Source organism: Macaca thibetana, chromosome 20 (genome assembly GCF_024542745.1).
Source record: "Macaca thibetana thibetana isolate TM-01 chromosome 20, ASM2454274v1, whole genome shotgun sequence".
Taxonomy (NCBI): domain Eukaryota; kingdom Metazoa; phylum Chordata; class Mammalia; order Primates; family Cercopithecidae; genus Macaca; species Macaca thibetana.
This window is the reverse complement of record NC_065597.1, coordinates 17214861-17241601: the sequence shown is the minus strand read 5'-3', so window position 1 is coordinate 17241601 and position 26741 is coordinate 17214861. Positions and strand designations below refer to the sequence as shown.

At 48.4% G+C, this 26741-nt stretch overlaps 1 protein-coding gene across 2 annotated transcripts in view; it reads right to left on the bottom strand.

Moving 5' to 3' along the window:
* Positions 1 to 26741, bottom strand: part of AARS1 (alanyl-tRNA synthetase 1) — a 370792-nt gene that overhangs the window by 12249 nt on the left and 331802 nt on the right. The window contains exons 2-12 of one of the 2 annotated variants that reach the window (XM_050772685.1): positions 24504 to 24630; positions 17479 to 17643; positions 11195 to 11383; positions 10711 to 10856; positions 7771 to 7962; positions 6503 to 6647; positions 6003 to 6148; positions 4401 to 4509; positions 3499 to 3649; positions 1965 to 2089; positions 1385 to 1529 (exon numbers count right to left, since the gene is read on the bottom strand). In XM_050772685.1, the coding sequence (XP_050628642.1) occupies positions 1385 to 1529; positions 1965 to 2089; positions 3499 to 3649; positions 4401 to 4509; positions 6003 to 6148; positions 6503 to 6647; positions 7771 to 7962; positions 10711 to 10856; positions 11195 to 11383; positions 17479 to 17622 (1492 nt within the window). In that variant the 5' untranslated portion in view covers positions 17623 to 17643; positions 24504 to 24630. Of the gene's footprint in view, positions 1 to 1384; positions 1530 to 1964; positions 2090 to 3498; positions 3650 to 4400; positions 4510 to 6002; positions 6149 to 6502; positions 6648 to 7770; positions 7963 to 10710; positions 10857 to 11194; positions 11384 to 17478; positions 17644 to 24503; positions 24631 to 26741 lie in introns of those variants that run through there. The other variant, XM_050772684.1, reaches the window with a different exon arrangement.

Sequence of the window (26741 nt, the reverse complement as noted above, 5' to 3'; positions counted from 1 at the left end):
TCACATTCCAAAGTGCTGGGATTACAGGCATGAGCCACTGCACCAGCTTTGTTTCTTAACATTAGAATACTATTATCCAGCCGGGCGAGGTGGCTCCCCCCCTGTAATCCCAGCACTTTGGGAGGCCGAGGCAGGCAGATCAAGAGGTCAGGAGTTTGAGACCAGCCTGGCAAACATGGTGAAACCCCATCTCTACTAAAAATACAAAAATTAGCTGGGCATGGTGGCATGTGCCTGTAATCCCAGCTACTCAGGAGGCTGACGCAGGAGAATCGCTTGAATCCAGGAGGTGGAGGTTACAGTGAGCCAAGATCATGCCATTGCACTCCAGCCTGGGCAACAGAGCTAGATTCCATCTCAGGAAAAAAAAAAAAAAAAAAAAAGAATGCTATTCGGATAATAGCATTCTAATAGCATTAGGATAATAGAATCCTAATACCATTCTTTTTTTTCCAAGATGGAGTTTCACTCTTGTTGTCCGGGCTGGAGTGCAATGGCATGATCTCGCCTCACTGCAACCTCTGCCTCCCAGGTTCAGGTGATTCTCCTGCCTCAGCCTCCTAAGTAGCTGGGATTACAGGCACGCACCACCACACCCAGCTAATTTCCGTATTTTCAATAGACACAGGGTTTCACCATGTTAGTCAGGATGGTTTCAAACTCCTGCCTTAGGTGATCCACCTGCCCTGGCCTCACAAAATGTTGGGATTACAGGTGTGAGCCACAGCACCAGGCCCCTAATAGCATTCTAATAGTCACTGTGGATTGTATCAATGTCAACTGCCCAGTTTCCTGCATGATGTTACAATTAGAGGAAACTGGACAAAGGGTGTGAGACCCTTCCTACAATTTTTTTTTTTTTTTTGAGACGGAGTCTCGCTCTGCTGCCCAGGCTGGAGTGCAGTCGCCGGATCTCGGCTCACTGCAAGCCGCGCCTCCCGGGTTTACGCCATTCTCCTGCCTCAGCCTCCCGAGTAGCTGGGACTACAGGTGCCCGCCACGTTGCCCGGCTAGTTTTTTGTATTTTTTTTAGTAGAGACGGGGTTTCACTGTGTTATCCAGGATGGTCTCGATCTCCTGACCTCGTGATCCGCCCGTCTCGGCCTCCCAAAGTGCTGGGATTACAGACTTGAGCCACCGCGCCCGGCCTTTTTTTTTTTTTTTTTTTCCACAACTTCCCGTGATGATAATTATTTCAAAAGAGAGCTAAGAAAACTTCCAGCCAAGGGTGCCTGTGTGTATAGAAGTGCATAGCGTGACTGTACGGCACTCCAGCAGAGGCTGTCAGCAGTTTGCTGGATAGCTAATCTTGAGAAACAATTTTTCAAACACCCTCCAGATACGGGGCAGAATGCTCAGAAGTGGAAGGAGCAGAGCACCATACCGTAGCTACCACTGAAGTCCAAATGGTAATTGTACTTTGGGGAATCATCTGTAACCTCCAGACCCCGTGCCCGGAGCTCTTCGATAGCGTAAATGTCCAGCATAATGAGATCTTCCCCACCGGCTCCCTTGCCCTGTGATTTCAGCTGTCAGCAAGAGAAACAAGCGTAAGTTACACTACAGTAGGAGAAAAGGGATTCCAAAGGACTGGAACTGGCTAAACTATGCCCAGCGTAAACTGCCAGAACAGGGTTTTTCAATCCTGGCACTACTGACATTTGGGGCCAGATCATTCTCTGTTGTGGAGGATCCTCTTGCAGTGTGGGATGCTGAGCGGCACCCTGGCCTCTACCAAGTACATGACAGCAGGATCTGCCCCTTGTTGTGAAAACCAAAAATGTCTTCAGACATTACTGCCAATTGCCCCCTGGAAGGCACACTCGCCCCCGCTTATGAACCACTGGTCTAGGGGAAAAAGGACTTCAAAGACTTTAATGGAAGGAAACTCATGCTCGGTCTGCAGCCAAGTGGTGCTGAGTTGGAAGGTGCTGGGTTTCCTGCTCACTCTCCAAGTTCTTTACCTGGGCCAGTTTCCTCTCCTCTTCAAAGCCATCCATGTCTACCACCAGGCCCTTCTCTTCAGCAATCAGTCCAGTCAGATCCACTGGAAACCCATAGGTGTCATAGAGGAGCCAAGCAGTGTCTCCTACACAGCACAAAGGAGGTGTGTCAAAAAACACATATGGCCCCTTTTCCATGCCAAGTCCTCCAAGAGGATGCTGGGATTGGCAGAAGGAATTAAAGAGATAAGGCCAGTCAGTATCGGCCCTGGGTGCCCATCAGAAAATCCAACGCATGTTTTCCAGTTAACCCGGGGGAAACACAATGGATGTCCTGATACAATTCTAGATTTTGTTTTTTTTTAATCTTTTTTTCTTTTTAAACCTCACCTAGGCTGGGCACAGTGGCTCATGCCTGTAATCCCAGTACTTTGAGAGGCTGAGGCGGGTGGATCACGAGGTCAGGAGATTGAGACCATCCTGACTACCACGGTGAAACCCCGTCTCTACTACAAATACAAAAAATTTGCCGGGCTTGGTGGTGGGCACCTGTAGTCCTAGCTACTTGGGAGGCTGAGGCAGGAGAATGGCGTGAACCCAGGAGGCAGAGTTTGCAGTGAGCCAAGATCGCACCACCGCACTCCTGCCTGGGCAACAGAGCGAGACTCCATCTCAAAAACAAATAAATAAATAAATAAATAAAAATAATAATCAAAACCTCACCTGGACAATTTTCTATTTCTTTTTTCTTGTTGCCCAGGCTGGAGTGCAATGGCATGATTTTGGCTCACTGCTACCTCCACCTCCCGGGTTCAAGCGATTCTCCTCTCTCAGCCTCCTGAGTAGCTGGGATTACAGGTGCATGCCACCATACCCAGCTAATGTTTTGTATTTTTACAAACATTAGGGTTTTGCCAGGGTTTTGCCATGTTGGGAAGGCCGGTCTTGAACTCATGAACTCGTGATCCGCCTGCCTCGGCCTCCCAAAGTGCTAGGATTACAGGTGTGAGCCACCGTGCCTGGCCAACAAATCTCTCTCTTGATCTGAACATAAGTGTGTTCAATTTGTGAAAATTCATCAAGCTTTTCCCTTGTTATACTTCAATAAAAAGGGGAAAAAAATCTTTGGAATTTATTTTCCCCAAATTGCAAAACAGTATATATCAAATATTCCCACTCTTGCTTGAAAAATACACACCCACAAATACCTACATGTATTTATTTGCATGCAAACAGAAGAATCCTGAAGAGTTATACACCAAACTGTTAAGAGTTGTTCCCTCTAAGAAAAAAAATCTACCCTCACCTTGCCCCTGGGAAAAAGGATTTTCTTTTTCTGAACACTTTTGTATTCTGTATCGTTTGAATACTTTGCCACAATGATGCATTGCTTTTACCATTTTACCATAAATTCCAGTTTGCACCAAAAGCAGTTCAATCAAGCTATGTTCAGCCTCAGACACACGGGAGCCCACAGTCAGTCTGTGAGAAAGGGCTTGTGTTTCCCAGAAAGATCAAACGGCCAGGATGGAGAAGTGCAAAAACTGGTCCCTACCGGGAATGGTCTTGCTGTCTCCCAGGCTCTGAATTTTCCTGTCCAGGATGCGACGCCCTCTGCTGAGAGTCTTGAGAAACTGCACCTCTTCTTCATTAATGATGTCCTTCACCATGTCTGGGTCCTTCTTCAGCTCAGGAAATGCATCTCCCTGACAAAGGGGAAGCAAGATGAGGGGCTGGATGAAACCAAAGACTATTCCCTACCCCCTCTTAAAAAACCTCCTGGCCGGGCGCGGTGGCTCACGCCTGTAATCCCAGCACTTTGGGAGGCCGAGACGGGCGGATCACAAGGTCACGAGATTGAGACCATCCTGACTAACATGGTGAAACCCCATCTCTACTAAAAATACAAAAATTAGCCGGGCGCAGTGGTGGGTGCCTGTAGTCCCAGCTACACAGGAGGCTGAGGCAGGAGAATGGTGGGAACCCAGGAGGCGGAGCTTGCAGTGAGTGGAGATCACACCACTGCACTCCAGCCTGGGTGACAGAGCGAGACTCCATCTCAAAAGAAAAAAAAAAACCTCCTTAGCAGAGTGCAGTGGCTCATGCCTGTAATCCTACCACTTTGGGAAGCCGAGGCTGAGCTCAGGAGTTCAAGACCAGCATGGGCAACACGGTGAAACCCCGTCTCTACTAAAATAGAAAAAATCAGCTGGGCATGGCGGTGTGTGCCTATAATCCCAGTTACTCGGGAGGCTGAGACAGGAGAATAGCTTGAACCCAGGAGGCGGAGGTTGCAGTGAGCCGAGATCATGCCATTGCACTCCAGCCTGGGCGACACAGCAAGACTCTGTCTCAAAAAACAACAACAAAAAGCTCCTTAGCAGTATGCCCTCTCCCACCCCATCCCTCTTAATGGATTGCTTTAGCACAGAAGGGTAAGCAGAGAAATGAACCTACCAGGGACTGTACAACAACATCTACTAATGTAGCAAAGAAGCCCCTGCTGGCATTGAGCTTTTCATGGGCGTACCGGACAGCTCGGCGGAGAATCCGTCTCAACACATACCTGTAAGAGGCAGAAACTAGTCCCCAACATTCCCAGCTGAGGGTTTTGTCGTGAATCCGTTGGAATCCTACCCAAAGCAACACCTCTTTCAGGAACTTTCTTTTATCCTAAGCATGCACTTTTGCATTCCCCAAGGTCATTAATTTTAGTGTAAGACTCAGTAACATACCCACAAATACCCATCAAGGCTTGCCTAGAGTAAACGCTGGTTTGTTTTCCTTTCACATTCAGTTACCCATATAGGAAGGCAAGACAGACAAGATGTGTACTTGATGCCGGTGATCCCAGGTCCTGCCTGTCAGTAACAGAGCTTCCCAGGACTGGTCAATACCCTGCCCCTGCCAATCTCCTATCAGGCAACTTTAAATACAATCCTTATCATCTGTACTCAGCAGCAGAGATTTAGGATAGTGGCAACTATGTGACAGTAGCTGAAACTCCCTTCATCTCTTAAAAAAGTGGTGGAGGGATTCTTCCAACTGCCCAAAAGACAAGGAAACAATAACGAAGGATGGCTTTAAGTTTCATAAAAAGGCCGGGCGTGGTGGCTGACACCTGTAATCCCAGCACTTTGGGAGGCCATGGCGGGTGGATCATCTGAGGTCAGGAGTTCGAGACCAGCCTGGCCAACATGGCAAAACCCCATCTCTGGCTGGGCACAGTGGCTCACACCTGTAAGCCCAGCACTTTGGAAGGCCGAGGCGGGCGGATCACCTGAGGTTGGGAGTCTGAGACCAGCCTGACCAACATGGAGAAACCCCATCTTTACTAAAAATACCAAGTTAGGCATGGTGGCGCATGCCTGTAATCCCATCTACTCGGGAGGCTGAGGCAGATGAATCGCTTGAACCCGAGAGGTGGAGGATGCGGTGAGCCGAGATCAGGAAATTGCACTCAGCCCGGGCAACAAAAGCGAAACTGTCTCAAAAACAACAACAAAAGGCCCGGCGCGGTGGTTCATGCCTGTAATCCCAGCACTTTGGGAGGTCGAGGTGGGTGGATCACGAGGTCAGGAGATCGAGACCGTCCTGGCTAACACGGTGAAACCCCGTCTCTACTAAAAATACAAAAAACTAGCCGGGCGCAGTGGCAGGTGCCTGCAGTCCCAGCTACTCGGGAGGCTGAGGCAGGAGAATGGCGTGAACCTGGGAGGCGGAGCTTGCAGTGAGCCGAGATCACACCACTGCACTCCAGCCTGGGCGACACACCGAGACTCCGTCTCAAAAAAACAAACAAAAAGACAACCATCTCTACTAAAAATACAAAAATAAGCCAGGCATGGTGGTGTGCACCTGTAATCCCAGCTACTTGGGAGGCTGAGGCAGAATCGCCTGAACCCAGGAGGCAGAGATTGCAGTGAGCCGAGATCACACCATTGCACTCCAGCCTGGGCGACAGAGTAACACTCCATCTCACAAAAAAAGTTTCATAGAGAGTCATACATAGCACATGTGGTGCCAGTCCAAACACTACCCAGTGTGCAGCATACTTACCCGCGCCCTGTGTTGTCAGGCCGGCCACCATCAGCCAGTGCCACAGTGATGGTCCGAGCGTGGTCAGCCAGCACCCGGTAGGCCATGTCAATCCCATCAGCATCCTCAGCACCAACCTTCCCAGTGTACGGTCGGGCACCTGTGCCCTACAGGTAAGAATCAGGAGGCAGCCCTTTAGGAAGCAGCCTTTCTGGGGCTACCTCACCCAAGGAGGTTCCTAGAGGATTGAGGAGCATTAGGAGAAAGGATGCCCGTCTTGCCAGATCCTATAACCCCAAGAATGTGACATTGGGGAAGTGGAGAGACTCCAGCCAGTCCCTACACTCAAAAATTACACTGTCTCAGGTCTAGAGCCTCACATTATTAACAATGAAGTAGCAAATGGAAATGGGTACCCTTAGCTGGCAAAGCATGTGGTCATTTTTTCTTTGACAGCACTGTTAAGAACCCAGCCTGGAAAACTCCACAGAAGTTTGCAATGTTTGCAATAGGACCGGTACCTTCTGAATGGCTTCAAAGTAAGGGACAAAAAGGTCAGTGTCATAGTTGGACATCTTATTCTGCAGCACAGATACCAGTCGCTCCAGGCCCATCCCTGTGTCAATGCTTTTCTTGGGAAGAGGTTTCAGAATGCCATCAGCTTCCCTGTATGATCCAGAAGAAGAGGGGGTTGAAGCAGAGACTCAAGCTGCCATCTCTCCAGTCCCTGCTGGTTAAAATTCATTTACAGAGCAGTTTGCAGGCTGTGACCATCTGCCAATTGACCGGTTTGGTGGGAAGAGGGAAGTGGCGTGATAAAGGAAGGAGAATTACTCCGGGGTTCGTTTAAGAGTGAGGCAAGGCCAGGCGCAGTGGCTCAATCTGTAATCCCAGCACTTTGGGAGGCTGAGGTGGGGTAGACCACCTGAGGTTGGGAGCTCGAGACCAGCCTGACCAACATGGAGAAACTCCATCTCTACTAAAAATACAAAATTAGCCAGGCGTGGTGGCACACACCTGTAATCTCAGTTACTCAGAAGGCTGAGGCAGGAGAGTCACTTGAACCCGGGAGGTGGAGGTTGTGGTGAGCTGAGATCGCGCCATTGCACTCCAGCCTGGGCAATAAGAGTGAAACTCCATCTCAAAAAAAAAAAAAAAAGGCTGGGCATGATGGCTCAGGCCTGTAATACCAGCATTTTGGGAGGCCGAGGCGGGCGGATCACTTGAGGTCAGGAGTTTGAGACCAGCCTGGCCAACATGGCAAAACCCCATCTCTGGCTGGGCACGGTGGCTCACACCTATAATCCCAGCACTTTGGGAGGCCAAGGCTGGCAGATCACAAGGTCAGAAGTTCAAGACCAGGCTGACCAACATGGAAACCCCATCTCTACTAAAAATACAAAATTAGCTGGGCGTGGTGGCACATGCCTGTAATCCCAGCTACTCGGGAGGCTGAGGCAGGAGAACTGCTTGAACCCAGGAAACAGAGGTTGCAGTCAGCCAAGATCACACCATTGCACTCCAGCCTAGGCAACAAGAACAAAACTCCATCAAAAAAAAAAAAAAAAAAAAAGGTACAGCAAGCATGACATTATGGGAATAGCTCTCAAGAAGCTATTAGGTGCAATAAGGCTTAGTTCTTGAAAGAACAGGCCTATCCTTGTTCCAGAGATCAGAGGGGTAATCTGAGAAAGAAATGAGCATTTAGCTGAGAAGACAACCACACAGCTCCGAGTTCCTCTTCCCCTGCTCAGCTCAAGGAAAGGAATGGAGTAGACCCCAAGGCTACCTGTTATACTGGATGAACACAAGGTTCCAGATCTCCAGCACATTAGGGTCGTCCTGGTTGACAAGGTGTGCGGCATCCCGACCACCAATCCGGTCGTAGTGTATCTCACTGCAAGGACCGCAGGGGCCTGTGTCACCCATCTCCCAGAAGTTATCCTTCATGTTGCCTGGGAGGATTTTGGTGTCATCCAGCCTGACAAAGGAGTAAAGATAAGCCCAGTTATAGCCCCAACAAAGAGTTCTGCCCAGACTTACAACTACCACAAATGAAATTCTTAGGATTGGCCGCACACAGTGGCTCACGTCACTGCACTCCAGCCTAGGCCACAGAGCAAGCCTCTGTCTCAAAAAAGAAAAAAAAAAGAAAAGAAATTCTTAGAATTTTTAATAAAGAAGTTCCAACCTTCAGAATTACTAATGCTAAGCCTGCACATAAAACCTGCTAAAGAAACAGAACATGACTCTTCTCAAGAGTGCCTACAATAGAAAAGAATACAAAATATACACATGCTATGATCAAAACTCAATGAAAATACACAAGGACATGAGTAAGGCCTAGAAAGGAACACATAATAATGAAAACAGCCATGTACATTGCTTGAACTCAGGAGTTCGAGACCAGCCTGGGCAACATGGAGAAACCCAGTCTCTCTAAAAATTTTTTTTTTTTTTTTTTTTTTTTTGAGACGGAGTCTCGCTCTGTCGCCCAGGCTGGAGTGCAGTGGCCAGATCTCAGCTCACTGCAAGCTCCGCCTCCCGGGTTCACGCCATTCTCCTGCCTCAGCCTCCCGAGTAGCTGGGACCACAGGCGCCGCCACCTCGCCCGGCTAATTTTTTGTGTTTTTAGTAGAGACGGGGTTTCGCCGTGTTAGCCAGGATGGTCTCAATCTCCTGACCTTGTGATCCGCCCGTCTCGGCCTCCCAAAGTGCTGGGATTACAGGCTTGAGCCACCGCGCCCGGCCTCTCTAAAAATTATTTAAAAAATTAACTGGGTGGGGTGATGTACACCTGTAGTCCCAGCTACTTGGGAGAGGATCACTTGAGCCCAGGAAGTTAAGGCTGCAGTGAGCTGTGATCATGCCACTGCACTCCAGCCTGGGTGACAGAGTAAGAGCTGTCTCACACACACACACAAAGATTGTGCTTGCTTAATGAAATGTAGATACACAGTACAGGAAGTCAAGTAAAAGAGGATTTTAAAAACCAGGGTCAAGATTAATATTTAATTTTTACACGTGTTACTACCCAAAACTCCAACTACACTTAGACTACAGAGTCAACCAAGTAGGAGTTTTAGATCAAGTAAAAGGGGAAGTTGGGTTGGAATAATATATCTAGAGCAAAAGTAATTAAAAAAACAGAGAAGCAGCCCTATTTCCAAGTATAGTAAAAAGCTATGCACTAAAGGACAAAAGAATTAAGTAAAAAGAACAAGAAAATGAGGCAAACACATCATGGGCAGCTCAGCTATTACAGAGGGCACACACCCCATGTTCAGATTCTCCTTGATGCAGCACTTCACAAATTCTACTAAATTCACAGCACAGAACACATATAGCTCACCTGCTGTCTTAGCTTTTATAGTATTTATTATACTTTAGAATTATATTATGTTTAAAAAAACTGGTTAGCCACAGTGGCTGATGTCTGTAATTCCAGCAATTTGAAAGGCCAAGGCAGGCAGATTGCTTGAGCTCAGGAGTTCAAGATCAGCCTGGGCAACATGGCAAAACCCCGTCCCTACAAAAAATACAAAAACCAGCCAGGAAAGTGGTGCATGCTTCTAGTCCTAGTTACTTGGGAGGCTTGAGATGGGACGATCACCTGAGCTCAGGCAGTAAACTATGATTACACCACTGCACTCCAGCCTGGTTGAGAGTGAGACCCTATCTCAAAAAACAAAACAAAAAAATTCCTTTTTCCAGCCGGGTGCAGTGGCTCACGCCTGTAATCCCAGCACTTCGGGAGGCCGAGGTGGGCGAATCACCTGAGGTCAGGAGTTCGAGACCAGCCTGACCAACATAGTGAGACCCTTATCTTTAAAAAAAAAAAAAGATGGGCTAGGTGGCTGATGCTTGTAATACCAGCACTTTGGGAGGCCAAGGTGGGCAGATCACAAGGTCAGGAGATCAAGACCATCCTGGCGGCCGGGCGCGGTGGCTCAAGCCTGTAATCCCAGCACTTTGGGAGGCCGAGACAGGCGGATCACTAGGTCAGGAGATCGAGACCATCCTGGCTAACACGGTGAAACCCCATCTCTACTAAAAAATACAAAAAACTAGCCGGGCGAGGTGGCGGGCGCCTGTAGTCCCAGCTACTCAGGAGGCTGAGACAGGAGAATGGCCCGAACCCGGGAGGCGGAGCTTGCAGTGAGCTGAGATCCGGCCACTGCACTCCAGCCTGGGCGACAGGGCGAGACTCCGTCTCAAAAAAAAAAAAAAAAAAAAAAAAAAAAAAAAAGACCATCCTGGCTAACACAGTGAAACCCCGTCGATACTAAAAATATGAAAAAATTAGCTGGGCGTGGTGGCGGGAGCCTGTAGTACCAGCTACTTGGGAGGCTGAGGCAGGAGAATGGCGTGAACCTGGGAAGGAGAGCTTGCAGTGAGCTGAGACTGCGCCACTGCACTCCAGCCTAGCTGACAGAGCAAGACTCTGTCTCAAAAAATAAATAAATAAAATAAAAATTAAAAAAAGATATGAATGCATCTAAAAATAATTACTCTGTCACCCAGGCTGGAGTGTAGTGGAGCGATCTCAGGTCACTGCAACCTCCATCTCTTGGGTTCAAGAGATTCTCTCGCCTCACTCCTCCCTTGGGCATCTCAAAATGAACCCAGAGATGGGAAATGACCACGTATTCCAGGTCATAAAACCCCACTCTGGCACTGAGTGTCTTTTCACTCCTCCATACTCTCAAGAAGTGATCTGCATTCTTACCCCAAATTTTGCCAGATCTGTTTGCATTCCAGATCTGGTTCTAAGCCAGCTGCTTCATCCCCGCCAAAGTAAGTAACATAAAGTCTTCCAATGGGAATGCCAAACTCTTGAGTGAGGAGTTCCAGAGCCATCTTACATGCCAATTCCTACAAAAAGAACAGAGAGAAAGATATGGAACATCACCAAACCAAAATCTATTTAGTATGAAACCAGATCCTAGGAACAAAGACACAAAATCACAACACGTTCACTCTAAACTCAATCAAATTCAAGATCAGTTTATAGAAGAAATCCAAATATATACTGAAATCATCAAATTACAGGTACTACTTCCAAGAAATCTTAGAATTAATATATCCCATTCTTTCCTGAATCAGCTACATGATATTTCACATTTTAAAACATGCAAAATTAGCACCCAGTTCCCACTGTGGAAAAGACCATTTTCCTCAAAACCCTAGTGGTTCTCCTGCTCTGAACTTACCTTAAAGTAATCTCCAAAAGACCAAGAGCCCAACATCTCGAAGAAGGTGTGATGATAGACATCCTTGCCCACATCATCCAGGTCATTGTGTTTGCCCCCAGCTCGGATGCATTTCTGGGTATTGGCGGCTCTGCTCAGCTTTGCCATGGGGTGAGATGGGTCAATTGTGTTCAGGAAGATGGGTTTAAACTAAAAAAGGAAAGCAGTTCAACTTTTAAAGGGTGCAGGTGATGTCAGGTGGCCACACATTGGCAGGAAGAGACCACCACACACTAACTGTGCAGTTCATGATTAACATGCCTGGAATATAGACATCTGTCAGAACAGGTGGCCTGGTGGAGCCAAAGCAGAGGGTAGCCTCTCATGGAGTAGTTTCTCCTTGAACCTAGCTCCCTAACAGTCCCCAACACCACCAGTGACACCACCTGCAGAGGGGAAAGGCCTGCCAGATCTAACAGCCAAAGGTTGATGTGGTAAAACCTGGGCTTCTTCACAAGTCTCTGATGTTCAGGGCTTATAACATCTTTCTGGAAGAACTTATTCTGAAAATTGATATGTTCACTTGGCAGTAAATGTGAGGAAGAAGAAAAAAAACCTAACACATATTAAGGGAATAAAATTGGCACGTTGATGAACGATTGGATGTATCAGTCATCTAGCTGGGACGGCCTTGCTCTGAGGATGTACCAGTCATGCTTTGATGTGTCATTGTTATTTGTTAACTTTGCTTTATATTTCCCACTAGACCTGTTCAATTCACTGCTATTCAATTTGGTAACCACCAGACAGGTTTTCTTTTTTTTGAGATGCAGTCTGTGTCGCCCAGGCTGAAGTGCAGTGGCGCAATCTCAGGTCACTGCAACGTCCATCTCCCGGGTTTAAGCGATTCTCTTGCCTCAGCCTCCCAAGTAGCTGAGATTACAGGCATACACAGGTACACCTGGCTAATTTTTGTTTTTTTCAGTAGAGACGGGGTTTCGTCATGTTGGCCAGGCTGGTCTCGAACACCTGACCCAAGTGATCCGAAGTGATCCGCCCGCCTCAGCCTCCTAAAGTGCTGGGATTACAGGCGTGAATCACTGTGCCCAGTCTTACCATTAGACACTTGTGACCATGTAAAACTGAATTAAAATTAGGCTAGGCAAGGTGGCTCATGCCGGTAATCCCAGAACTTTGGGAGGCCAAGAAGGGAGGATTCCTTTGACCCCAGGAGTTCCAGACCAGCCTGGGAAACATAGGGAGACCCTGTCTCTATTTTTATAAAAATCAAAAAGTAAAAATAATTAGTAATTAATATTTTTAAAAATTAGAAATTCTAAGCCAGGCACAGTGGCTCATGCCTGTAATCCCCAGCACTTCAGGAGGCTGAGGTGGGTCGATCACCTGAGGTTCGGAGTTTGAGACCAACCTGACCAACATGGAGAAACCCTATTTCTACTAAACATGCAAAATTAGCCAGGCGTGGTGGTGCATGCCTGTAATCCCAGCTACTCAGGAGGCTGAGGCAGGAGAATCACTTGAACCCGGGAGGCAGAGGTTGCAGTGAGCCGAGATTGTGCCACTGCATTCCAGCCTGGGCTATACAGTGAGACTCTGTCTCAAAAAAAAAAAAATTAGAAATTCTGTTCCTCAGTCACACTAGCTCAATAATCACACATGACTGATGGCTGCCATGTTGAACAGAACATTTCCGTCACTGCAAAAAATTCTACTGGACAGTCTTGTGCTAGATCACGAACTCCTTGAAAGCACTCTCTCACTCATCTCTGTATTTCCGGCACCTAGCTGGGTGCCTAATATCATTTCGAATTGGGGGGAAAAAAAAAGGTATTTGTTGATCAAGAGGCAATATGGCACAAAGGTTAAGGAAATGACTATCGGGGTTCAAGCCCACACTGGCACTTACCAACTATGTGAACATGAGCAACTGACTTGAGCTCTCAGTGCCTCGGTAGGGATGGCAACACAGTTGGGCATAAATGAGTTTAATGTATGCGAAAGACAAAGAGCAGCGCCTGGCACATAGTAAGTGCTGCATGCAGGCTGACAGCTATTGTCAATAAGAAAATGTTTACAAGGTCAGGCATGGTGGCTCATGTCTGTAATTCCAGCACTTTGGGAGGCTGAAGCAGAAGGATCACGAGGTCAGGAGTTCGAGACCAGCCTGGCCAAGATGGTGAAACCCCATCTCTACTAAAAATACAACAATTAGCCAGGCGTGGTGGTGGTTGCCTGTAGTCCCAGCTACTTGGGAGGCTGAGGCAGGAGAACTGCTTGAACCTGGGAGGCGGAGGTTGCAGTGAGCTGAGATTGTGCCACTGAATTCCAGCTTGGGCGACAAGGCCAGGCGCGGTGGCCTACGCCTATAATCCTAGCACTTTGGAAGGCCAAGACGTGGGGATCACCTGAGGCCAGGAGTTCGAGACCAGCCTGGCCAACATGGCGAAACCCCGTCTCTACTAAAAATATAAAAATTAGGCCGGGTGCGGTGGCTCACGCTTGTAATCCCAGCACTTTGGGAGGCTGAGGCGGGCCGATCACGAGGTCAGGAGATCAAGACCATCCTGGCCAACACGGTGAAACCCTGCCTCTACTAAAAAAAAATACAAAAAATTAGCCTGGCGTGGTGGCGGGTGCCTGTAGTCCCAGCTACTTGGGAGGCTGAGGCAGGAGAATGGCGTGAACCCGGGAGGCAGAGCTTGCAGTGAGCCGAGATTGCGCCGCTGCACTCCAGCCTGAGCGACAGAGCAAGACTCTGTCTCAAAAAATACCACAAAAAACAAAAAACAAATTAGCCAGGTGTGGCGGCAGACACCTATAATCCCAGCCACTGAAGCAGAAGAATCACTTGAACTCGGGAAGGGGAGGCTGCAGTGAGCTCAGATTTTACCATTGCACTCTAGCCTGGGCAACAAGAGCAAAATTCTGTCTCAAAAAAAAAAATAAAAGTTTACAAACATTGGACTCCCTGGTTCTTAGAGGCGGCTCATGTGGGAGGTAACAAAGCTTGCACCCAGGTATGCCTGAATAGAAACAGAAGCTTTCCAGGGTTCCAAAAGCCTATCTCATTGAATAAGACCACCTAAAATTAGTGCCTCCAATTCTAGGTATATGCATAGGACTCACATATAACTGAAAATATTTTTCTTTTTTTTCCATTTTGAGACAGGGTCTTGCTCTGTCACCCTGGCTGGAGTCCAGTGCATGATCACGGCTCACCTCAACCTCCTGGGCTCAAGCAATCCTCCCACCTCAGCCTCCCAAGAGGCTGGAATTACAGGTGTGAGCCACCACCAGCGAATTTTTCCATTTTTCTTTAATTTTTTTCTTTTCCTTTCAGACAGGGTCTTCCTATGTGGCCCAGGCTCCTCTCCAACTCCTGGGCTCAAGCAATCCTCTTACTTTGGCCTCTCAAAATGCTGGAATTACAGGCATGAACCATTGCGCCTGGCCCATTAATTTTTTTCTTTTTTTTTTGAGACGGAGTCTCACTCTGTCACCCAGGCTGGAGAGCAGTGGCGTGATCTCGGCTCACTGCAACCTCCGCCTCCCAGGTTCCAGCGATTCTCCCGCCTCAGTCTCCCAAGTAGCATAATTTTTTTGTGAGACCAGTCTCACTGTGTTGCCCATGCTGGTTTGGAATTCCCAGGCTCAAGTGATCCTCCCATCTCAGCCTCCTCAGTAGATGTAATTACAGGGGCACTGTGCCCTATTTTTCATAATTTTATAGTTAATATTGTAAGAGGCAGAATATGTTCCCACTGTTTCTAACTTTCCATGCCAGAAAAGACACCTAAGAGAAAAGAAAATGTCAACTCATCCCAGAGTGAGGAGCATCCTAAGGGCTGCAGATGCACTGGGTGAGCATCACAGGAAGAGAACCATCACAGCAAAGCCCTGAGAACACCATCTAACCTGAACCCACTTCAGCCACAACCAGCCTGGGAAGTATTTAGTGTCACAGACATGCTGACAAATTCCTTTTTTTTTTTTTTTTTTTGAGACAGAGTCTCGCTCTGTCACCCAGGCTGGAGTGCAGTGGCCGGATCTCAGCTCACTGCAAGCTCCGCCTCCCGGGTTCACGCCATTCTCCTGCCTCAGCCTCCCGAGTAGCTGGGACTACAGGCGCCCGCCACCTCGCCCGGCTAGTTTTTTGTATTTTTTTTTAGTAGAGACGGGGTTTCACTGTGTTACCCAGGATGGTCTCGATCTCCTGACCTCGTGATCCGCCCGTCTCGGCCTCCCAAAGTGCTGGGATTACAGGCTTGAGCCACCGCGCCCGGCCGACAAATTCCTCTTAAACTCCTTTATAAACTTGTCATGCTTTCATCATTTCAAGAGTTAACCCTTTTCTCTCACAATAAACCTTTCAAATGTCTTTTTCTTTTCTTTCCTTTTTTGAGACAGGGTCTCACTATGTTGCACAGGCTGAAGTGCAGTGGTATGATCAGGGCTCACTGTAGCCTTGAACTCCCAGGCTCAAGTGATCATCCTGCCTCAGCCTCCCGAGAAGCTGGGACTACAGGCATACACCACTACACCTAGCTAATATTTGTATTTTCAGTAGAGACAGGGTTTCACCATGTTGCCCTAGGCTGGTCTCAAACTTCTGGATTCAAGTGATCTGTCTACCTTGGCCTCCCAAAGTGTTGGGATTACAGGCGTGAGCCGCTGCACCCAGCCTCACGTATATTTTTCATTCAACCTCCCCAAACTGTACTAATACATTTTCTTCAGCAATGGATCCAGAGTGGCACTGGTGGCAATAGTTTCAAGAAAGGGGTTAGGTGGGCGGGGTGTGGTAGCTTAGCCTAGCCCTGTAATCACAGCACTTTGGGCAGCTAAGGCAAGAGGATTACTTGAGGCCATGGGTTCGAGACTAGCCTGAACACCTTGGTGAGACCCCATCTCTGCATATAAATAAATAAAATAATTTAGGCCAGGCAAGGTGGCTCACATCTATAATCCCAGCACTTTGGGAGGCTGAGGTGGGTGGATGACCTGAGGTCAGGAGTTCGAGAACAGTCTGGCCAACACAGTGAAACCCCGTCTCCAATAAGAATACAATAATTAGCCAGGCATGGTGGCGCACGCTTGTAGTTCCAGCGACTTGGGAGTCTGAGGCAGGAGAATCGCTTGAACTCAGGAGGCGGAGATTGCAGTGAGCCAAGATTGCACCACTGCACTCCAGTCTGGGCGACAGAGAGAGACTGTCTCAAAACAATAAATAAATTAAAAAATAAATAAATAAAATAATTTTAAAAGCTGACATGCTGGAGCATGCTTGTAGTTCTAGCTACTTGGGAGGCTGACGTAAGAGGATCACTTAAACCCAGGAGTCTGAGGCTACAGCATGCTAGGATCATGCCACTGCACTTCAGCCAGGATGACAAAGTGAGACCCTCTCTCTAAAGAATAATAGCTGGCCGGGCGTGGTGGCTCATGCTGTAATCCCAGCACTTTGGGAGGCCGAGGCAGGTGGATCACGAGGTCAGGAAATCAAGACCATACTGGCTAACACAGTGAAACCTCGTCTCTACTAAAAATACAAAAAATTAGCCGGGCGTGGTTGTGGGCGCCTGTAGTCCCAGCTACTCAGGAGGCTGGGGCAGGAGAATGGCAAGAACCTGGGAGGCAGAGCTTGCAGTGAGCGGAGATGGTGCCACTGCACTCCAGCCTGGGCAACACAGCAAGACTCTGTCTCAAAAAAAGAGACCAGGCGCGATGGCTGATGCCTGTAATCCCAACACTTTGGGAGGCCGAGGTTGGTGGATCATAAGGTCAGGAGATAGAGACCATCCTGGTTAACATGGTGAAACCCCGTCTCTATTAAAAATACAAAAAATTAGCCGGGTGTGGTGGCGGGTGCCTGTAGTCCCAGCTACTCGGGAGGCTGAGGCAGGAGAATGGTGTGAACCTGGGAGGTGGAGCTTGCAGTGAGCTGAGATGGCGCCACTGCACTACAGCCTGTGCAACAGAGCAAGACACCGTCTCCAAAAAAAAAAAAAAAAAAAAAAACCACTAATGTTTGAGTACCTACTATGTGCGAAATACTGTGCTAAACATTTTGTATGCCTTACCCTATTTGCCTCTCACTAAAACCTACAGGCAGGCAATATTATTCCTTATTTTGCAAAGAAACTGAGGTCCACCACATAAAGTTCCACAAGATCACACAGGGAGTGACAGAACCGGAATTGGTCTGACCCCAGGGCTGTGCTTTTATCTCGACTCTGCTGCCTCTTATGTGAACAAACAGCCAAGAAAAAAGGAAAAACCCTTACCTGGTTCATGCCCGCATTGGCAAACAGCAAAGTGGGGTCATCCAATGGGATGGTGGCAGACGAGTGAACGTAGGTATGCTCGTTCCTCTTGAAGAAATCTATAAATCGCTGCCGGATTTCACTTGCTGTTAGAGTAGAGTCCATCTTGAAAGTCACTCCAAAGAACTAATCAAAGAAAAAACAATGAAGGAAAATTAGGGGAATTGAAAGTCAAAGTAGGCATTACACAAGACTTCTGGCTTCTCAAGCCAAGTCAAAGCAGGACTCAGGTGAGCTGTTTGATCCTAAAACCTCTATGTTGTAATGCCCAAGGCTAAAATCATCATCAAAGCAACACCACAGCACCAACAGACAGCAGCCCCATCTGTTCTTCCTTCCCATGCCAATTTCGAGAGGTTCAACCCGCAGCACACCAAGCACAGCACTGCTGAATGTTTGTTCATTAAACAAATATGTATTGAGCATCTGCTCTGTGCCAGGCCCTAGACCAGGAATTAGAAACAAGAGGGACAGCCAGGCGCGGTGGCTCATGCCTGTAATCCCAGCACTTTGGAAGGCCGAGGCGATCAGATCACAAGGTCAGGAGTTCAAGACCAGTCTGGCCAACATGGTGAAACCCCACCTCTACTAAAAATACAAAATTGGCTGGGTGCGATGGCTCAAGCCTGTAATCCCAGCACTTTGGGAGGCCGAGACGGGTGGATCACAAGGTCAGGAGATCGAGACTATCCTGCCTAACACGGTGAAACCCCGTCTCTACTAAAAAATACAAAAAACTAGCTGGGCGAGGTGGCAGGCGCCTGTAGTCCCAGCTACTTAGGAGGCTGAGGCAGGAGAATGGCGTGAACCCGGGAGGCGGAGCTTGCAGTGAGCTGAGATCCGGCCACTGCACTCCAGCCTGGGCGACAGAGTGAGACTACGTCTTAAAAAAAAAAAAAAAAAAAAAAAAAATACAAAATTAGCTGGGCATGGTGGCGCGTGTCTGTAATCCCAGCTACTTGGGAGGCTGAGGCAGGAGAATCGCTTGAACCCAGGAGGCACAGGTTGCAGTGAGCCAAGACCGCGCCACCGCACCCCAGCCTGGCGACAGAGTAAGACTCCATTTCAAAAAAAAAAAAAAAAGAAAAAGAAAAAAAGAAAAAAAGGGGGACAAAGACCCTCAGTTTAGTCCAACTGGGGAAGAGGGAGAGCAGTTCAGGAGACCAGGGTTTGAGTTCTAGCTCCAAGTCCTGAAGGAATCACTTCACCAATAAAAGAAGGGGTCCATATGAGATTATCTCTAAAGATCCCTTCAGCTCTGTGTTAATACACAAGCCTAGAACTGCAAAGTTCCATTATCCCCAAAGCCAGGGTCTCTAGGTTTGGCCTGATGTCTTGGTGAGCAGCAATAGTCCTGGGGATGGGCTTATCTGTACAAGGGACCACCTGTATGTAGCAGGAATGTACCTACCTCTATGTATCCTACATCCCCCAAGAACCCTAACATCAAACAGCTGCCTTCCAGCCATTAGATTACTAGGGAGTGGGGATGTTGTAGCCCCACTTTGGAGGCACAGGTTACCGAAAGTGAAACACCAAGGGAATTGGTGGAGACGGAAACAACTTTATGACTTCAAAGTCCTTTCACGAGTTGGGCGTGGTGGCTCACATCTGTAATCCCAGCACTTTGGGAGGCTAAGGTGAGAGGATTGCCTGAGCCCAGGAGTTTGAGACCACCCTGGGCAACATAGCCAGACCTTGTCAGTACAAATAGTAAAAAAATTAGCTGGGCATGGTGGTGCGTACCTGTGGTCCCAAATACTTGGGAGGCTGAGGTGGGAAGATTGAGCCCAGAAGAGTGAGGCTGTAGTGAGCTGTGATTATGCAACTACACTCCAGCCCAGGCGACAGAGCAAGACCTTGTGTCAAAAAACAAAAAAACAGGCCGGGCATGGTGGCTCAAGCCTGTAATCCCAGCACTTTGGGAGGCTGAGACGGGCAGATCACGAGGTCAGGAGATCGAGACCATCCTGGCTAACATGGTGAAACCCCGTCTCTACTGAAAAATACAAAAAAACTAGCCGGGCGAGGTGGCGGGCCACTGTAGTCCCAGCTACTCGGGAGGCTGAGGCAGGAGAATGGTGTAAACCCAGGAGGCTGAGCTTGCAGTGAGCCGAGATCTGGCCACTGCACTCCAGCCTGGGCGACAGAGCGAGACTCTGTCTCAAAAAAGAAACAAAAACAAAAACAAAAACAGCTCTTTCACAGATACTACAATTTCCCTGAGAGGCAGGCTGGGGAGAAGTGACAGGCTTTGGTGAGAGTGCTGATCACTGGCATGGTGTTGCAGTGCCACACAGTGCTGTGTGTAGAAAAATGAGAACCATATCTCATTCACAGTATTAACATTGTTATCAAAGTGTCTCTGGAATTCCAGACCCAACTGTAACCTTAATTCACTTTTGTCTGAGTTTAGTTCCTTTTCTGTACAAAGCAGTATCTACCCTGCCTATTCAACTGAGATGTTGTGAGGATCAAAAGCTATACTGTATTTGGAAGCAATCTGTAAAATGGAAAACCTTACGCCGGGTGCGGTGGCTCACGCCTGTAACCCCAGCACTTTGGGAGGCCGAGGCGGGTGGATTACCTGGGATCAGGAGCTGAAGACCAGCCTGGCCAACATGGTGAAAACCCATCTCTACCAAAATACAAAAATTAGTCAGGCATGATGGTGAGTGCCTGTAATTCCAGCTACTCAGGAGGTTGAGACGGGAGAATTGCTTGAACCCGGGAGACGGTGGTTGCAGTGAGCCAAGACTGCGCCACTGCACTCCAGCCTGGGTGGCTAAGGGAGACTCCATCTTAAAAAAAAAAAAAAAGAGGAAAACCTTGACGGAACAGAGTGGATATTACTTTTAAGTTGTTTAGCTGAAAGTTTTCTTTTTTTCTGGTTCTGTCCAGACTGGAGTGTAGTGGGACAATCACTTAAGTAGCCTTAAACTCCTAGGCTCAAGTGATCCTCTTGCCTCAGCCTCCCAAGTAACTGGGACTACAGTTGAAAACCACCATGCCCAGTTAATTTTTTTTTTTTTCTTATTTTTTTTGAGACAGAGTCTCACTCTGTCACCCAGGCTGGAGTGCTATGGCACAATCTCAGCTAACTGCAGCTTCCACCTCCCAAGTTGCTGCAATCCTCCTGCCTCAGCCTCTCAGGCAACTTGGATTACAGGCACATGTCACCACACCCAGCTAATATTTGTATTTTTAACAGAGTCGGGGTTTCACCACATTGCTCAGGCTGGTCTCGAACTCCTGACCTCAGGTTATCTGCCAGCCTCAGCCTCCCGAAGTGCTAGGATTACAGGCATGAGCTACCATGCCCAGCTAATTTCTGTTTTTGTTACAGATGGTGCATTGCTATGCTGCCCACGCTCGTCTCGAACTCCTGGCCTCAACCTCCCAGTTGGGATGGCATGAGCCACAATGCCCAGCCAGTTTTCTTCTTATGAGGAAGATACAATAGAGATGTACAAAGTGAACAGGAGATCCTGACTCCAGCTACTTTTCAAAAGACACATGAATTTCCCATTTTTGCTTACTCATTCACCATAATGAATGCATACTATGTGCCAAGAATCCAACTGAATGACAGCCTATGTCCTTCCTGGGGAGACGATCATATACAGAATTAACTGCAGTATTGTGTAAAAGGACTGAATATATCAACTATGAGCCTACGAAGGCTGGAACTATTAAAAGCTGTATCCCCACATTCATTTATTTACCCCATTTATTCAATATAAATTCAATACATTTATTCAACATAAACTCATTCATTTATTCACTGGAAGGCTGTATGGGATTCAAAGGTAGCACAAAGGCAGAACCTCAGGTTTCACTTAATAACAAGAGCTGTAAACGTCTTGGGTGCCTTAAATCACACAGTGGCTCCAGCCACTCCACAGGAATTTTTTTTGAGACAGGGTCTCCCTCTCTGTCACCCAGGCTGGAGCACAGGCAGTGGTGCAATCATTTGGCCTTCCAGGCTCAGGTGTTCCTCCCACCTCAACCTCCGGAGCAACTGGGACTACAGGCATGTGCGACCATACCCGGCTAATTTTTTGTATTTAAAAAAAATTTTTGAGGCCGGGTACGGTGGCTCACGCCTATAATCCCAGTACTTTGGGAGGTCGAAGGCAGGTGGATCACAAGGTCAGGAAATTGAGACCATCCTGGCTAACATGGTGAAACCCTGTCTCTACTAAAAACACACAAAAAAAATTAGCGGGGCGTGGTGGCACACACCTGTAATCCCAGCTACTTGGGAAGCTGAGGCAGGAGAATCGCTCGAACTTGGGAGGCAGAGGATACAGCGAGTCGAGATGATGCCACTGCACTCCAGCCTGGGCGATAGAAGATTTTCGCCCGGGTGCAGTGGCTCATGCCTGTAATCCCAGAACTTTGGGAGGCCAAGGCAGGTAGATCACCTGAAGTCAGGAGTTCGAGAACAGCCTGGCCAACATGGTGAAACATGATGAAACCAAAAATATAAAAAAATTAGCCGGGCGTGGTGGTGGGCGCCTATAATCCTAGCTATTTGGGAGGCTGAGGCAGGAAAATTGCTTGAACCTGGGAGGCGGAGGCTGCAGCGAGCTGAGATCATGCCATAGCCCTCCAGTCTGGGTGACAGAGCGAGACCTGTCTCGACATTTTTTTTTTTTAGACAGGTCTCTGTCACCCAGGCTGGAGGGCAGTGGCACAACCACAGCTCATTGCCACCTCCGCCTCCTGGGCTCAGGTGATCCTCCTACCTCCGACCCTCAAGGAGCTGGGACGACAGGTGCTCACCATCATGAACTAGCTAATTTTTTTTGTAGAGACAGGCCGCTCTAAAATTCATGAGCTCTGGCCGGGCGCGGTGGCTCAAGCCTGTAATCCCAGCACTTTGGGAGGCTGAGACGGGCGGATCACTAGGTCAGGAGATCGAGACCATCCTGGCTAACACGGCGAAACCCCGTCTCTACTAAAAACACAAAAAACTAGCCGGGCGAGGTGGCGGCGCCTGTGGTCCCAGCTACTCGGGAGGCTGAGGCAGGAGAATGGCGGGAACCCGGGAGGCGGAGCTTGCAGTGAGCTGAGATCTGGCCACTGCACTCCAGCCTGGGTGACAAAGCGAGAGTCCGTCTCAAAAAAAAAAAAAAAAAAAATTCACGAGCTCAACCGATGGGCCCACCTCAGCCTCCCAAAGTGCTGGCACTACGGGCATGAACCACTGCACTGGGGTGCCACAGGACCTTTTAACATGCTCTTCATGTGCCAGGTAAGCTGTCTGCCCCACTCTTTTCCCTTTTCCTAGTAAACGTCTCACTTTTGATGTATCAATTCCAAAGAAACTTATTTCCGGGGCACAGTGGCTCATGCCTATAATCCCAGCTGAGGCATTTGGGAGGCTGAGGCAAGAGCATTGCTTGAGGCCAGGAATTCAAGAGCAGCCTGGGCAACATGGGAACACCTGAGCCTGGGAGGTCAAAAAAAAAAAATTTTTTTTTTTTTTAATTAGCCAGGTGTGGTGGTGTGCACCTGCAGACCCAGCTACTTGGGAGGCTGAGTGCAAAGGGTCGCTTGAGCACTTGCGCACAGAAGTTTGACGCTGCAGTGAGCTATGGTCACACCAAAACATTCTAGCCTAGGTAACAGGTTGAGACCCTGCCTCAAACAACAACAAATGTAAAGACACTTTTTTTTTTTTTTTTGGAGACCGAGTTTCACTCTTGTTGCCCAAGCTGGAGTGCAAAGGTGCTCGCAATCTCGGCTCACTGCAAGCTCCGCCTCCCGGCTTCAAGCGATTTGCCTCAGCTTCCCGAGTAGCTGGGAATAGAGGCATGTGCCACCACACCTGGCTAATTCTGTATTTTCAGTAGAGACGGGGTTTCTCCACGTTGGTCACGCTGGTCTCGAACTTCTGACCTCAGGTGATCTGCCTGCCTCGGCCTCCCAGAGTGCTGGGATTACAGGGGTGAGCAACCGCGCCTGGCCAAGATACTTATTTAAGAAAGCCTTCCCCTTCTTGCTAAGGCTCCCTCTTTTACTGTCTCACAGCCTCAAGTGTTTCCCTTCATAATTTCCACATGCGCTTAATGGCTTGTTTAATGTGCGCCTCCCCCATCAGGCTGTCAGTTCCATCCCAGCAGCAACGACTGTTTTGGGCTATTTTTTGAAACGGAGTCTCTGTCACCCAGGCTGGGGTGCAATGGTGTGATACCAGCTCACTGCAACCTCCGCCTGCCAGGTTCAAGCGATTCTCATGCCTCAGCCTCCCGAGTGGTTGAGATTACAGGCATGTGCCGCCACGCTCGGCTAATTTTTGTATTTTTAATAGAGACGGGGTTTCACCATGTTGGCCAGGCTAGTCTCGAACTCCTGACCTCAGGTGATCCACCCGCCTCGATCTCCCAAAGCGCTCGGATTAAAGGCGTGAGCCTCCGCGCCGTCCCTGGGCTCACTATTACAGCACATCCTCAGCATCTAGTACAGTGGCTGCTAAATACGTATTTCGTGATCAGGTATACTAATCCTTTAACAGCAAGTTCGGAATTAACTCACATGCTTCAACGCACACCGAGAAATACAAACTGTTTTACAGAACAGCTGAAGATGACGGTCTAGGTGGGCCTGGACCGGCATCAGCTGTTTCATTTTAAGAAATCAGGGAATGGCTGGCTCACAGCAGGACTCCCCCCAGCTGGCCCATCCTTCCTCCTGTGCTCCCACCCGCCCCAGGGGATTAAAACCAAGGGAGATGAAACCTCAGGTTGGCAACCGTTAGGTCTTGGTGCTCAGCAAATCCACCCGAGGCCGCGACACTCGCAGCTCTCCCGGGAGCGAACGCAAGGCCACACTGTCCAGCTCCCGCTCCCGCCCAGACTGGGCTTCTCCAGGCCACGCGGGGCTTGACCCTGGGGCCCACTGCGGCTGCCGAGCCTTCCCCCCAGGCTGCGGGCCCAGCCGCTCTCCTAGCACCGCAGAGCTCTCCGAGGGCCGCCTACCTCTCCTAGGGTCGCCGTCCCCAGCTCCTCCCTCAGAGTCCCCGGCCAAGGGCTCGCTGTACCTATTACCGCAGGCGCGCAGCTGTTCCGGCCCCAGGACACAGCCGGCCACAACCCGCCGCGCCCCGTCCAATCAGAGCGCGCTGACGGAAAGCACCCTGCCGCGCCTTACCTCATGAGATTTTATTGGTCAATCAACATGCCAGTCAAACTGAGGACGAATCCGCTCATTAGCGGGTTCCTGGGAAGGCGGCTCTAAATTGGCTGATGCAACTGCGAGAAAAGATCGGATGGGGTGTGTCACGTGATCGAGTTAGACTCCGACTCCCGGAGGTCGACATTTTGGTTTCCATAGGCAAATTCCTAATACCACAATTGACATAGTTAATAAGGGGAGACGGTAACGTGTCTCAGTAGAGGTCACAGGTCTTGGTATAGTTCTGTTTATTTTAGTTGCTGAGTGATATGCAGCCCTCAAAGATTCTGACGTTGTGCCCATGGTTACACGTGTCCTGGGGAGACCTTGAATGTGGTGTGGAAGAAATAACATCAGTAGTTGAGGTACAATTGGATCGGCATTTGGTCCTCGATTTGCCTTTGAAAAAAAAATATTTATAGGCCTGGGGGAGGAGGGTGAATATATATATATACACACACACACACCCACACACCCCCCGCACATATGTATATGCCAGGCGCGGTGGCTCACGCCTATAATTGCAACACTTTGGGAGACCAAAGTGGGAAGATCACCTGAACCCAGGAGTTGGAGACCAGCCTGGTCAACATAACTAGATCCTGTCTCTACAAAAAAAATTTTAAAAGGCCGGGCGCGGTGGCCCACACCTGTAATCCCAGCACTTTGGGAGGCTGAGGCCGGTGGATGACGAGGTCAGGAGATCCAGAGCATCCTGGCCAACATGGTGAAACCCCGTCTCTACTAAAAATACAAATTTATCCGGGCGCGCGCCTGTAGCCCCAGCCACTCGGGAGGCTGAGGCAGGGGAATCGCTTGAACTCGGGAGGCGGAGTTTGCAGTGAGCCTAGATGGTGCCACTGCACTCCAGCCTGGCGACAGAGCAAGGCTCCATCTCAAAAAAAAAAAAAAAAAAAAAAAAACTAGTCAGGCATGGTGGCGCAAGCTTGTAGTCCCAGCTGCTTGAGAGGTTGAAGTAGGAGGATCACTTGAGCCTAGGAAGTTGAGGCTGCAGTGAGCCCTGATCGTGACACTGCATTCCTTGGGCGACAGAGCGAGACCCTGTCTCAAAAATATATATGTATTTATATGTGAGGAATTGTATCAAACATTTCACATGTTTATTTCATTTGATTTTAAAACCGTGTATGAGGTCAGCTGGAGTCCCCTTTTTACAAATGAGGAAATTACCTTGCACAAGTTCACACCCAATAGTATGTTGCAGACACAGGATCCAAACCTGTGTCTATTTAACACCAAAGCCCATGCTCTTAACCACCGCACTATTACCTACATCATCTGATATATCCAAATACACAGGTAATAAATTGTGCTGCTGATCATAACTCAGTTACAGACATTACAGAAGAATACTACTTTTTATGTAAAAGAGCATCCTACACAAAAAGGTCAAGCCCAAAAGCCAGTAAAAAACATAAATCATTTTATTTACCTTTCCAGTTCATAGCAGCTCACGAATAGTAATCATCAAACCTAACATTTGTTGAGCACTTAGTATACAGCAGGCACCAATCTAAGCTTTTAATCCTCACAACCCTATAATGAGTAACTATTACTATCTGCTTTTAATAGAGTAAAATAAGGCAGAGAGAGAGGTTAAGTAACACAGAGAAGGGCAAAACCAGGAGACACAAGTGTTTATTCTGATCCACAGTGCCCTAAATAGCATATATTTAGCCTAAACAATCTGGGAAATGAATCAGACTTCTGTGCCACCACACTTAGAAAGCTAAAAGGCATGTATGAATCGTACTTTCAAAATAAAATAATGCAGGTCATAACGTCAATAATTTAGTTCTGCTGCCAGAGTTGTTACTAGGATAGTATCTTCACTAATAAAATAATTATAAACAGATTAAAATAATTTTTTGGCCGAGAGTGGTGGCTCACGCCTGTAATCCCAGCACTTTTGAGAGGCCAAGGCAGGTGGATCACAAGGTCAGGAGATTGAGACCATTCTGGCTAACACGATGAAACCCCGCCTCTATTAAAAAATACAAAAAAATTAGGCGGGCGTGGTG